The sequence below is a fragment of the Lytechinus pictus genome, chromosome 7 (genome assembly GCF_037042905.1).
Source record: "Lytechinus pictus isolate F3 Inbred chromosome 7, Lp3.0, whole genome shotgun sequence".
In the NCBI taxonomy this organism is placed as follows: domain Eukaryota; kingdom Metazoa; phylum Echinodermata; class Echinoidea; order Temnopleuroida; family Toxopneustidae; genus Lytechinus; species Lytechinus pictus.
Genome location: NC_087251.1, coordinates 32000346 through 32012727, shown reverse-complemented (window position 1 = coordinate 32012727; position 12382 = coordinate 32000346). Strand labels below are relative to the sequence as shown.

Below are 12382 nucleotides of genomic sequence, written 5' to 3'. Positions count from 1 at the left end.
GGTTTAGAATGGCCCTACCTTCCACACGTCGTGCAAATCGGACTCTAAACACGTAGTGTTGGAGCAAAAAGGACATCCTATAAAACATTTAATTTTGTTTTATCATCCCCGCAAATTTGACCCTAAACACGTAGCTTTCCTAATGAAATAGATACTCTTTTTTCATTATTTTTGTGTTTTTGACACCCTTATCACGTTACGTACGTAACGTGCCCTATCTTGAAAAAGACATCCTTTTTACGTGTTTTTTTGGTCGCGCATGGTATCTACTCGTCAATGTAAGTGGCCCCCCCGGGGTGATAGCCCGACCTGACACAACACCCTATGTGATGACACAAGCCCCTTGGTTGAGTGCAATGTGGATCAGTTTCTTGCTGAAGGAAATCACACTATTGCTGGGATTTGATCTCACGGCCCTTAGTTTCGAGGGCGAGAATCAGATCCACCAGACCACAACACTCTTTTCCTTTGAACATGGAAATACTTTTTCCTCCATCTTTGAAAAGGAATAAAAACTGTAGGCCTACATGAGAATGTCTGTATTGTCATATAATATTAACAGGATCCCAGGTACATTTCTTTGTCTCGTTGAAGCTATGTAATGCAATCATATCCTCATCTGACAGAGACCAGTCAAATACATCACAGTTATCAATTATATGATCGGGTTTAGCAGACATGGGTATCACACCTGACATGAGGAAGACAAGAAAACAATATTGGTTAGATTAAACTAAGAAAACTCAGCATGAACTTGCTAGATGAACAGATCACAAAAACACAGCACTGGTAATTGTCTATGTCCAGAGAAAAACTTCAATAAGTTTATGGGAAATCCTATTTCTCCATCAAAACACATGTAAATTTCATGAAATTGTAAAATTTACTTCAGATATGCATACTAAAGGTTAATGTTATGTCCATGTCGTATGTCCAAGTTTTATAACTACATCCATACACTTTCAAAGGTATGATGGAAATCGACAAATACCCACATGGCCAAAGTTCATTGACTCTAACTTACCTTTGACCTTGGTAAAGTGACCTGAAACTCAGACAGGATGTTCAATAATATTTGATTACCCTTATGTCTAAATTTCATGAACTAGGTCCATATACTTTCTAAGTTATTATGACATTTAAAAAACTTAACCTTGGATTACGATTTTGATGTTGATTCCCCAAGATAGTTCATTGTCATGTGACCTGAAACTCAGGCAGGATGTTCAGTAATACTTGATTACCCTTATGTTCAAGTTTTTTTTTTAATGACATTTCAAAAACTTAACCTTATGTTCTTGTTAAGATTTCAATGTCGACGCTGCCACTGCTGCCGTCACCGTCGCAGAAAAAGCAGCGTTTAGTCTTGCTCTGCTATGCAGGCAAGACAAAAATGAGGACATATTGTCCAAACTATGTAAAATGAAGAAAAAGAAGGATTTTTACAGCAAGAATGAGACTTCTTGGTCGCCAGGAAGCGACAACTGGTGGGTGTTTCTTATGAGCAAGCTACTATGACAACTGTAAAATTGTATGCAGGTCCTAGGTGTTGTGGAGTGTAAACCCGTGTTAGTGAATTATTTTTACTCTCCAAATGTCTAGTTCAAGTCGGATAGGAAATTTGTATAAAGTAACAATGCACATTTAGGCCTGCATTTGGGGATCAAACTCTGTGCTCACAGTATATCCATTGGTTCTACTCACAGGAGCTAACTGTATGCATTGTATGTATAACATACTATTTACCTATGCCATCCTGCATCGCCCATCTGAGGAGGACTTGACTAGGCTTTCGTTTTATCTTATCTGCGATGGACACTACAGTAGGATGGTTCAGTAGCTGAAAAGATAGAAGAGATGATACAATGATGAAAATCTGGGATTCTGGTCTCGCATATCAAAGCCAGGTTACCATATTTTTTCTTCAGGACATGTTACAAAATCAGAGGATGAATAGAGAGTGGTAAAGTTTCAAAAGGAATCTCCACAAAAAAAATTATGGAAGTTTTGGAAAGGACCAGGTAACCTTGGCTTGCATTCTATTCATTCTTATTTTACTATAGTTCCCGAGGGGGGGGGGGGGGCAGACAAGAAAATTGAAAACGTCAGTTCCCATCTTGGGCCATTTGTTGACACAACTTTAAATTTGAGGTCTTTCACATCTTTTTTTTTAGGGGTAGACATCTAAAGATCTTAGAGATTTCATTTTAGCTAAATATAAATAATGGTAAAAATGTTGCATAACAAGTATGGAGGAGCCGTGGTGTAGTGGTTCTGACTCTCGCCTTGTAAACAGAGGGTCATGTGTTTGAGTCCCACCGCAGTCTGGCGTCCTTTGGCAAGGCGTTTATCCACACTTTGCCACTCTCAACCCAGGTTCTAAATGGGTACCCAGTAGGATGTGAAAATCATTTTAGCTTTGTGTGCGGGAATGACAGATTGAATCTAATGACCTAGGTAATAATATATTGGTCAAGCGCTAAGACACGTTGTTCCGATCTATTAAGCGCTATACAAAGGCAGATTATTATTAATGAAACCCATCTTTCCTGGTTTTAGCCCCCTGATGACAAGACTTCAATGAAGAAACTCTTGCAAGAATGCTCCCCCAGGGAGTGGAAAAATGCATACATTTTGTACGACATGACAGGATCTGATGCCCAGGGTTATATAGCTGTAAAGCAGTTAGAGACATAGTCCTGATGTATTAAGTACATACTAAAGCAGAATTTTATCGTTATTATTATTTAACTCCCTCTGTATGAAGGGAAACACCAATTTTGATAATGATGATGGTATTGGTAATGATGAAATGCAACATGCTTGTTAGCATTAAAAAAAAAATCTTATAAATGGGTAACAAAGACAAGTAATTCAAAGGATGTACATTTAATCATGAACACTATGCATTGAGTTAGTACATCTCTTGATTCCTAGACAACTGTCAGACAGGGGAGGGTCCATGAGGTCAATCATCACCTACATTTGTCTGCATTAAAACATTTCTGCCAAATGAGCCTGACCTTCAATGTAAACTGAAATATACACTCTAGAAAACACCCATGTCATTTTAGACATGTAGAAGTCCACTATGCACCTTGGCGGCATGTTTTGAAACCAAAAAGCGAGGTGAATAAGATTAGGCAAGCAGAAAATGATTTTGATATAGATGAACATAATCCTCGGACCTCGGCCCTTGGGACCCTCGGCCTTGTGGGAAGACCCAATCAGACCATATAACTCATATCAATGTAGATACTCACCTCCCCTTTATAAAGTGTTGAGTATGATTGGAACGCTATCCCATTTTTCTGACAATATTGCACAACATCTTTAATCAAATACAGAGGATGATATTCACTCTGGGGGAAAATAAAATATAAACACAATGACGTCAGGCAAACTTCAATATACTTTTTTACATATGAACTCATCATAAGAACAAACTCCTCACATTACACCAGCTAACCTTGCATATAATCTGAAAAAGCACCTATATAATAATTCTTAACCCACTCTATTAAAAAGCACTTCGTATCCCCTGAAAAAGGCACAATATAATTCCAAGTATTATCATCATATCCAAGTCTATCAATTTATCAACTTTAATGTCCATTGATGAAAAAAAGCTACTAATATTCTATGAGTTGAAATGAATAGCATCTCATGAGAGGAGTTATCAGACATTTTACCTGATAAAATCTTTCTATTCTGACAGTTTCCATAGTAACGGCCAGACACCTCTGCTTGTCAGTGAATAAAACTCAAGAAAAATTGTCTAACCTGACAATTGTCAGGTGATGAAAATTGATGAAATGCTCTCCTGAAACCACGAATATACTTCAAAAAAGGTTTCTAAAATCCCAGAAAAAAAAATCAAAGACATACCTGGTTAACAGCTGGTTGAATTTCCGCATACTTCATAAGCTCTTCCATATGTTTGACTAGGTAGTTGGAAATTCCAATTTGTTTACACTTTCCTACATAAAAATGTCAATAAAAAATAATACAGGCTTTTAATTCACATAAAGATGAAGCACATACTGTTTCCCAATTTAAACAAAAAGGGTATAAAATTGACTCTACTACAAAAAAATGTTCTTCCTGACAACAGATATTGCTTTTATCTAAACACAGCAAATAACATTTCAAAATCTAACAAGTGGAATGCCTCTGGCCGTCTCACCTGCATCACGCGATTCAATATAGCAGCAGTGCTGATTTTGAAAACTACTATAACTCGCACAAGATGTTCAGTGATACTTGGTTACTCTTATTTCCACGTTTTATGAACTAGACCAATACACTTATAGAGATATGATGGCAATTCAACAAATACCCCCAACGTGGCCAAAGTTCTTTGACCTTACATGACCTTTGACCTTGATCATGTGACCTGAAACTCGCACAGGATGTTCAGTGATACTTGATTACTATTATGTCCAAGTTTTATGAACTAGACCAACACACTTTCAAATTTATGGCTGTAATTCAACAAATACCCCAATTTGGCCAAAGTTCATTGACCCTAAATGACCTTTGACCTTGATCATGTGACCTGAAACTTGCACAGGATGTTCAGTAATACTTGATTACTATTATGTCCAAGTTTCATGAATCAGATCCATAAACTTTCAAAGTTATGATGGTAATTCAACAGATACCCCCAATTCGGCCAAAGTTCATTGACCCTAAATGACCTTTGACCTTGGTCATGTGACGTGAAACTCATGCAGGATGTTCAGTGATACTTGATTAACCTTATGTATAAGTTTCATGAACTAGGTCCATATATTTTCTAAGTTATGATGACATTTCAAAAACTTAACCTTAGGTTAAGATTTTGATGTTGATTCCCCCAACATGGTCTAAGTTCATTGACCCTAAATGACCTTTGACCTTGGTCATGTGACATGAAACTCAGGCAGGATGTTCAGTAATACTTGATTAACCTTATGGCCATGTTTCATGAACTAGGTCCATATACTTTCTAAGTTATGCTGTCATTTCAAAAACTTAACCTCAGGTTAAGATTTGGTGTTGACGCCGCCGCCGCCGTCGCCGCCGCCGTCACCGCCGCCGTCGGAAAAGCGGCGCCTATAGTCTCACTCTGCTATGCAGGTGAGACAAAAACTTACATTTAACATTACATCATGGACTAAGAATATTTCAAATGAAACATCATAGGCTCAGAAATATAACAAAGGATGACAATTTATTTATCTTATTCATTACCTACATGACATCAATCATAGTGCACTTTTCAATAGATTAATTCAATCTAATTTAATTCAATTCATTTGTTTTATCCATCATCAGTTACAATACAATTGCAGAGATACATAATATAAATCATCATCCAATCAAAATACACCAAAAAAAATAATAATGAAAACAAATGATTGTTTGGTGACCCCGGAGAAAGCATAGCTTATAATAACGGGTCACCAACTTAGAATACACACTAAAAATAAACAATGAATGAACATATTTACACTAAGTACACGGATGCAACAATCAAAATTGGATTTCATTTACCTTCCCTGTGCAGCCTTTCTAATGCTCTCCAGGTGACATGTCTATTCTCTGTGTTTCTGGGATCATGTGGTTTAAGTTTCTGAGTTCCGGGCCAGTGTATGAGATAGAGATCAAGATACTCTATCTGAAGCTTTTGTAACGAAAGCAGACATGCATCATATGCCTTCTCCCCTTGGTCTGCTGGAGCTACAAATAGATTGTCAAATTTTTAAAAAAGTGTTTAAATTTAGTGGCTGGTTGTCAATAGCAATTCAACTTTTAAAAATCAAAACAATTTTAATTCCTAATTCTTACATCAGTAATGTGAAAGCCCCAGACAAAAATTTTACAAAACTACGACCATTCAGTTCTTGCTTTTTAAAATTCAGTGACTGGTTGCCAATAATGTAACAATAATCAATCTTTAATACATCTGAAAAATTTCTTACATCAATAAAATGAAAGCCCCTGACTAAAATATAATTTTTTCATACCTTTATCAACCTGAAAGACTATAAGATTATTCAGTGCTGGCTTTTCTAGATTTAGTGATTGTTGCCAATAATGTAACAATTAAGCATTTTTTCATGTCTTTATCAAACCACAAGACACTAAGATCATTCAGTTCTAGCTTTTCTAAGTTCAGAGACTGGTTGCCAATAATGTAACAATTAATCTTTAAAAAATCCCAACAAATGTGAAAGCCCCTGACTAAAATATATATAACTTTTTTAATGTCTTTATCAACCCACAAGACCCTAAGATCATTCAATTCTGGTTTTTAACATATTACACAAAGGCCTAATGCTTTATTTTATCATGCCAGTGAGTCATATACAAAGAGCGTCAACTTGAGTTGGCATCTTCAGCTGGGAATTTGACCGTTCGCCTGATCAATAAATGGTGACTTCATTAATTACCCGAAATAAACCTGGTTGTCGTGTACTGCTTCCATCATAATTTTAATAGATAATTACCCACCCCCCCCCCCCCTCTTTTCGATACATTTCTTTTTTTATTACAATGAGACAAACCTTTTCTTGATGTATATATCTTATTGATCAACCCCTATGGATTTTCTTAACAGTGGTGGTTTTAGCTAGGTTGAACACAATACCATTTTAGGGGCCATATTGTTTTTGCACAATAGTTGGCCTCTCAAAATTATTGATTCTAATCTGGCTGGATCTGCGCATGTCTCTCAAACTCTCAAGCAATTAAACTTAATATGACATAATTTAAAGAACAAAGAAAACAACAGTCAGTAGGCAGGTCCTCAAAAAGTAGCTTCTTTTATCCAAGTGATTCATGATTAGGTATTTGCATATATAATGAGGATGGTGCGGACAAAAACACCTCTTTTTATTCAGCCATTGCTGCTCTAAATAGTGACAAAATTTTTTGTTTTGGGTATATTCATAAAGAAAAAAATAATTTGTTCAGGTCATGTATCTGGATTAAAAAAAAAAATTTGTAACAGGTGAAACTCTTGATCTAACACATGATAATTATTTTCATCCGACAAAAGTTGTTGTTTTATCACTTAAATTCTGTTTGGGTCCAAATGATTTTTAGATTATGATAAAGCTCAAGATCTAAACTTTAATATGATATAGGTTTTATTAGAAGTGGCATTTTAGATGGGTCAGCTGCACAGCATCCAACTTTTGATAGGCCAAGTACATTTTGCAGTTTGAAAATAAGAATACTGCATTCTGATTGGTCAAAGAGACCACACACCCACCCAAATTCCAATGGTTTCCATGCTGGGTTCTCTCCAAGGTCATACTCATCATGCGGTAATCTCTTCAAATTTCCCGCGCCTGTTGTTCTGAAACCTTATCCAGCCAATCAAAACTCTGGATTTCATGCTTCTCAGAATTTTCAGAAATCTTGTCTTGTATCTCGAAGGGAAAGGCTGACTGTTGACCCATCTAAAAGATGCCATGTATCAAGAGTGACATTGTGAGAAAGACAGTACAGAGTTTGACCTTTCTGATGACAGCCTTTGGGCTCAAAATAAAAAGTTTTGCACAATTTGCAAGAGACGACAGAGGAAGAAAATTCTGTTTTGAGACATCTTTTCAGGCATGAAATTCACTTACTTATCAAAATATTTTATTCAAAAGAAATGACCAATATAAAAATAACCATCAACTCTTTCATTTGGTACAAGAATGCTCAATTTATCTTGAAGATAAAGTGTTTAAATTCTTTGAGAAAGAAAGTCTCACAATTCACGAGATTTTGCAGGGAGGTGAATTCAGCCACAAGATGATTTGGACAAATCTTGCTCATTAGCATAGGTACCTGCAGACTGACTGACAACCCTTCTGTTTCACGATCACACTCACCTAGTTTACTTGTGATGTAGATATCAGATCTCTCAAGTCCATATTTTGGGAGAAGCTCTTTCAAAGCATTACCGATGTCTTCTTCATTTCTGTAAACTGCAGCCGTGTCTGTATTTCAATTAATGAACACAAGAGGGTTGAAAGAATCAATAATTCATTAATTTCCACCAGTTAATTAATTCTCATTAACAAGAAAATTCTAAAATATGGCCAATTTATTGTTTTAATTATTCCCCATCAAGCGACTTAGATATGCCTCAATTCAAATGGGAGGAGAATGGAATAATAAGAGAAGACAACAAGACACAGTATGGAACAAGACTGAGCTAAACACTTCTTGGCCTAGCAAACAATGACATGTTAAGTCAGATGCAATTTGTGAGTGCATGCCTAAGAAAAATGCAAATCGTTTTTACTCTATGAACATTACCCTACAAGGGTAATCTTTATACATTTGAACTGACATTTAATCAACTTTTATAAGCAACATGTTAAAAGGAGAAAAAATCTTGAATAAAAACTGAATTGCAAATGAGCAAGAAGTGGCAGGATAATTTGTTCTTATTGCTTTCAATCTAATGTTTCATTATGTCAATGTTGAGCATGCGAGTGAACCAACCGCAAATTTGCAGCGTATTTTAAACAACCATGTTCAGTGAAATGTGGTCATAGCAACATTAAGCTACCATTAGATTTATAATAAGTTCTACTTTTAGGGATATCACTTTTATTATGTTTTTTGTTAGGAAAAAATATGAAACTTTTGTTTCTCTGATACGCCCAAATATAATTTTAAAAAATATCAATAAAAAAAAATTGAACAGGATAGAGAGAATGTTCTCAAAATCATTTAATTACTTAATCAATACTTTTATTAAAAATACTGAACACCTAAATTTTTCATATATCTTACCAATAAGACGATAGCCATGTTTCAAAGCTGTATCAAGACATTTGTAGACAGTATCTGTACCTCTCATACAGTAAGTTCCAACTGTAGAAGATAAATAATAAACAGTTTCTTATTCAACAATTAAAATCCATCCTACTATTTAAAGAAGTACATTTTGAGGGGTTAGCATATATATGTAATGCAAGTGAAGGAGGAAACAACACTCAATTTCAGCAGGTAACAGTTTGAAGGGTAAGTTTAGTAGATGGCATTCGTAAAGTAAGCCAGGCATATACAAAGTGCCACTACAGGGAGAATCAGATCAATGGTGTAAGAAATTTTGAGTTACTTTTATTCTCAACAAAGTCACTTATTTCAGAAGAACATAGATGGTATGGTATGCACTGTATTTTTAAACCTGGAGTCTAATTCAATAATGAATGCATTTTTTTTAAGTATCTGCACTTTTAATAGCATGGGTAGTTGCAGATAAAGGATGCCGACTCAATTGAGAAAACGCCCAAGACAAGTGAAATTTAATGGGATGGAATATCAAAGAGTAACGAGACATAGTTTCTCAAAATGCATATTCTCATCGACATACTGAAATAAAGTAGGCTATAATCCACAATTTGCCACTCTCCACCCAGGTGTTAAATGGGTACCCGGTAGGATGCGAAAGCCTACGACATGTAGTATGCCTAGCAATTGAGTCTTGGAACTCTTGTTGGAATGCTCTCCAGGGATTGGAGAAGGTGCATACATTGTATGCGGGCATGCAAGGATCCGATGACCGGGGTAATAATATATCTGTAAAGCGCTTAGAGACGTCGTTCCGATGAATTAAGCGCTATATAAATGCGGAATATCATCATTATCATTATTATGATTATATTTCTGTAGTACACCACCGTAACAGTTTAGTGTGGATCAGTCATTGAAAGTTGAATGAGTGAACCCTCCTGCAGCACTTTGTGCAAGATTACTGACAGTGGATGGAGCAACGGAGACGTATTCCAGGAGTTCCTGAGTAACCGTTCCATTTCTTCCCTCCAAACCAGAGATCCTGTTGCTACTTTATGATGGTCACAAAGTCACATCTCCATATTGTTTTTTTTTGTCGCCTCACATCAGTTACATCCTGCACCCTTTGGCTTTGGGTGTTTCGGACCAAAAAAGGCACACTACAACAGAGCCTGCACAGAAATTCCGACCAGGCGATTAATCATATGACATGACTTGTCATCCCTCATCTAGACTATCAATCATCAATCAGTTGATGAAGAAAATCTCAGAGCAGCAATAAAACTAGCACATCAATGATGTGGAGCTCATCCAGCATCTTGCAACGAAATTTAACACATTTTTTACTTTCAGCCCAGTTGACACTGTAGTGAATTATATTGGTGACATAAATTGAGGAAACAGAATTGAAATTCATGAAGAAATGACAGAGAAGCATTTTTTTGTGATTTATGAATAAATTTTATATAAATAAACATAAATAATTTTCTAGTCAAAATGTCTAAATTCTGTGTAGAACCTTGGTGAACCTCAATGTAGCTCTCAGATGGAACAAAAAAATTAAAAATCGGTCAACAAATAAGCATTTTTTGTGAGTTTTGAAAAATATGCATAAATTAGCATATTTAATGAGTTTCAAAATTCTGTATAGAAATTTTGTATCCCCACCTATAACTATAATATAAAACAAACAAAATTGAAATTGATCTACAAATGAAGGAGAAAAAACATTTCTTGTGATTTATGAATAAATTTTGCATAAATTAGCATAATTTCCTTGTCAAAATTCTGTGTGGAAGTTTGGTGACCCTCATGTAGCTCTACCACATGGATGAAAAAAAAAAATTGGTCAACAAATAAAGAAGCATTTATTTGTGATTATGAATAAATTTTGCATGAATTAGCATAAGTAATTTTCTAGTTAAAATTTCAAAATTCTGTTTACAAGTTTGGTGAACTTCATGTAATGAAGCTCTACCAGATAGAAGCAACAAAAAATCAAAATCGGTCGACAGATAAAGAAGAAGCTTTTTTTGCGAATTTTGAAAAAAGCGCATTAATTAGCATATATTTAATGAGTTTCAAAATTCTGTGTAGAGGTTTTGAGTCCCCCACCTAGTGCTATCATATAAAGCAAACAGAATTTAAATCGGACTTGAAATGACGAAGAAGCATTTTGAGATTGTAGATGGACAACAGACGCCACGGCACAAGCTCATCTGGCTCTTCGGGCCGGATAAGCTAAAAACAGGAATATAGAGTCGTGGTAGACTTAGAGAGGGTCACTAACCATGTGATGCCACTACATGTACGCCATGAAATAAGTTATGACCATGGATAATATGGCTATTACAGGTTGTCAATCTAGTCAGGTTGTTGTCCTATACCTTGGCAAAGGGGGCTTGGTGCTAATGCAATTTCACATCGCCCAATTTCGAGCAAATTTTCCCAGCTGTAATTGTTCGTGAATGTCATAGCAAGTCCCTCAATCATATTTCAAGGTCAATATGCCCACCGCTTTTCAAAACAAGTGGAATGCCTCTGGCCGTCTCACCTGCATCACGCGATTCAATATAGCAGCAGTGCTGATTTTGAAAACTACTATAACTCGCACAAGATGTTCAGTGATACTTGGTTACTCTTATTTCCACGTTTTATGAACTAGACCCATACACTTATAGAGATATGATGGTAATTCAACAAATACCCCCAACGTGGCCAAAGTTAATTGACCTTACATGACCTTTGACCTTGATCATGTGACCTGAAACTCGCACAGGATGTTCAGTGATACTTGATTACTCTTATGTCCAAGTTTCAAGAGAAAGATCCATCAACTTTCCAAGTTATGATGGTAATTCAACAGATACCCCCATTATGGCCAAAGTTCATTGACCTTTGACCTTGGTCATGTGACCTAAAATGCGCAAAGGATGTTCAGTGATACTTCATTACTCTTATGTCCAAGTTTTATGAACTAGACCAACACACTTTCAAAGTTATGGCGGTAATTCAACAAATACCCCAATTTGACCAAAGTTCATTGACCCTAAATGACCTTTGACCTTGATCATGTGACCTGAAACTTGCACAGGATGTTCAGTAATACTTGATTACTATTATGTCCAAGTTTCATGAATCAGATCCATAAACTTTTAAAGTTATGATGGTAAATCTACAGATACCCCCAATTCGGCCAAAGTTCATTGACCCTAAATGACCATTGACCTTGGTCATGTGACGTGAAACTCATGCAGGATGTTCAGTGATACTTGATTAACCTTATGTATAAGTTTCATGAACTAGGTCCATATATTTTCTTAGTTATGATGACATTTCAAAAACTTAACCTTAGGTTAAGATTTTGATGTTGATTCCCCCAACATGGTCTAAGTTCATTGACCCTAAATGACCATTGACCATGGTCATGTGACATGAAACTCAGGCAGGATGTTCAGTAATACTTGATTAACCTTATGGCCAAGTTTCATGAACTAGGTCCATATACTTTCTAAGTTATGCTGTCATTTCAAAAACTTAACCTCAGGTTAAGATTTGGTGTTGACGCCGCCGCCGTCGCCGCCGCCGCCGCCGT

General features: G+C 36.1%; 1 protein-coding gene across 1 annotated transcript in view; it reads right to left on the bottom strand.

The window, feature by feature from the left end:
• Positions 1–453: 453 nt before the first annotated feature.
• The window catches only part of LOC129265273 (glyoxal reductase-like), a 17913-nt gene continuing 5984 nt past the window's right edge, over positions 454–12382 (bottom strand). The window contains exons 2-8 of the mRNA XM_064102528.1: positions 8785–8865; positions 7872–7979; positions 5539–5724; positions 3889–3980; positions 3264–3362; positions 1747–1840; positions 454–691 (exon numbers count right to left, since the gene is read on the bottom strand). Of these exons, the coding sequence (XP_063958598.1) occupies positions 546–691; positions 1747–1840; positions 3264–3362; positions 3889–3980; positions 5539–5724; positions 7872–7979; positions 8785–8865 (806 nt within the window). The 3' untranslated portion in view covers positions 454–545. The remainder of the gene's footprint in view (positions 692–1746; positions 1841–3263; positions 3363–3888; positions 3981–5538; positions 5725–7871; positions 7980–8784; positions 8866–12382) is intronic.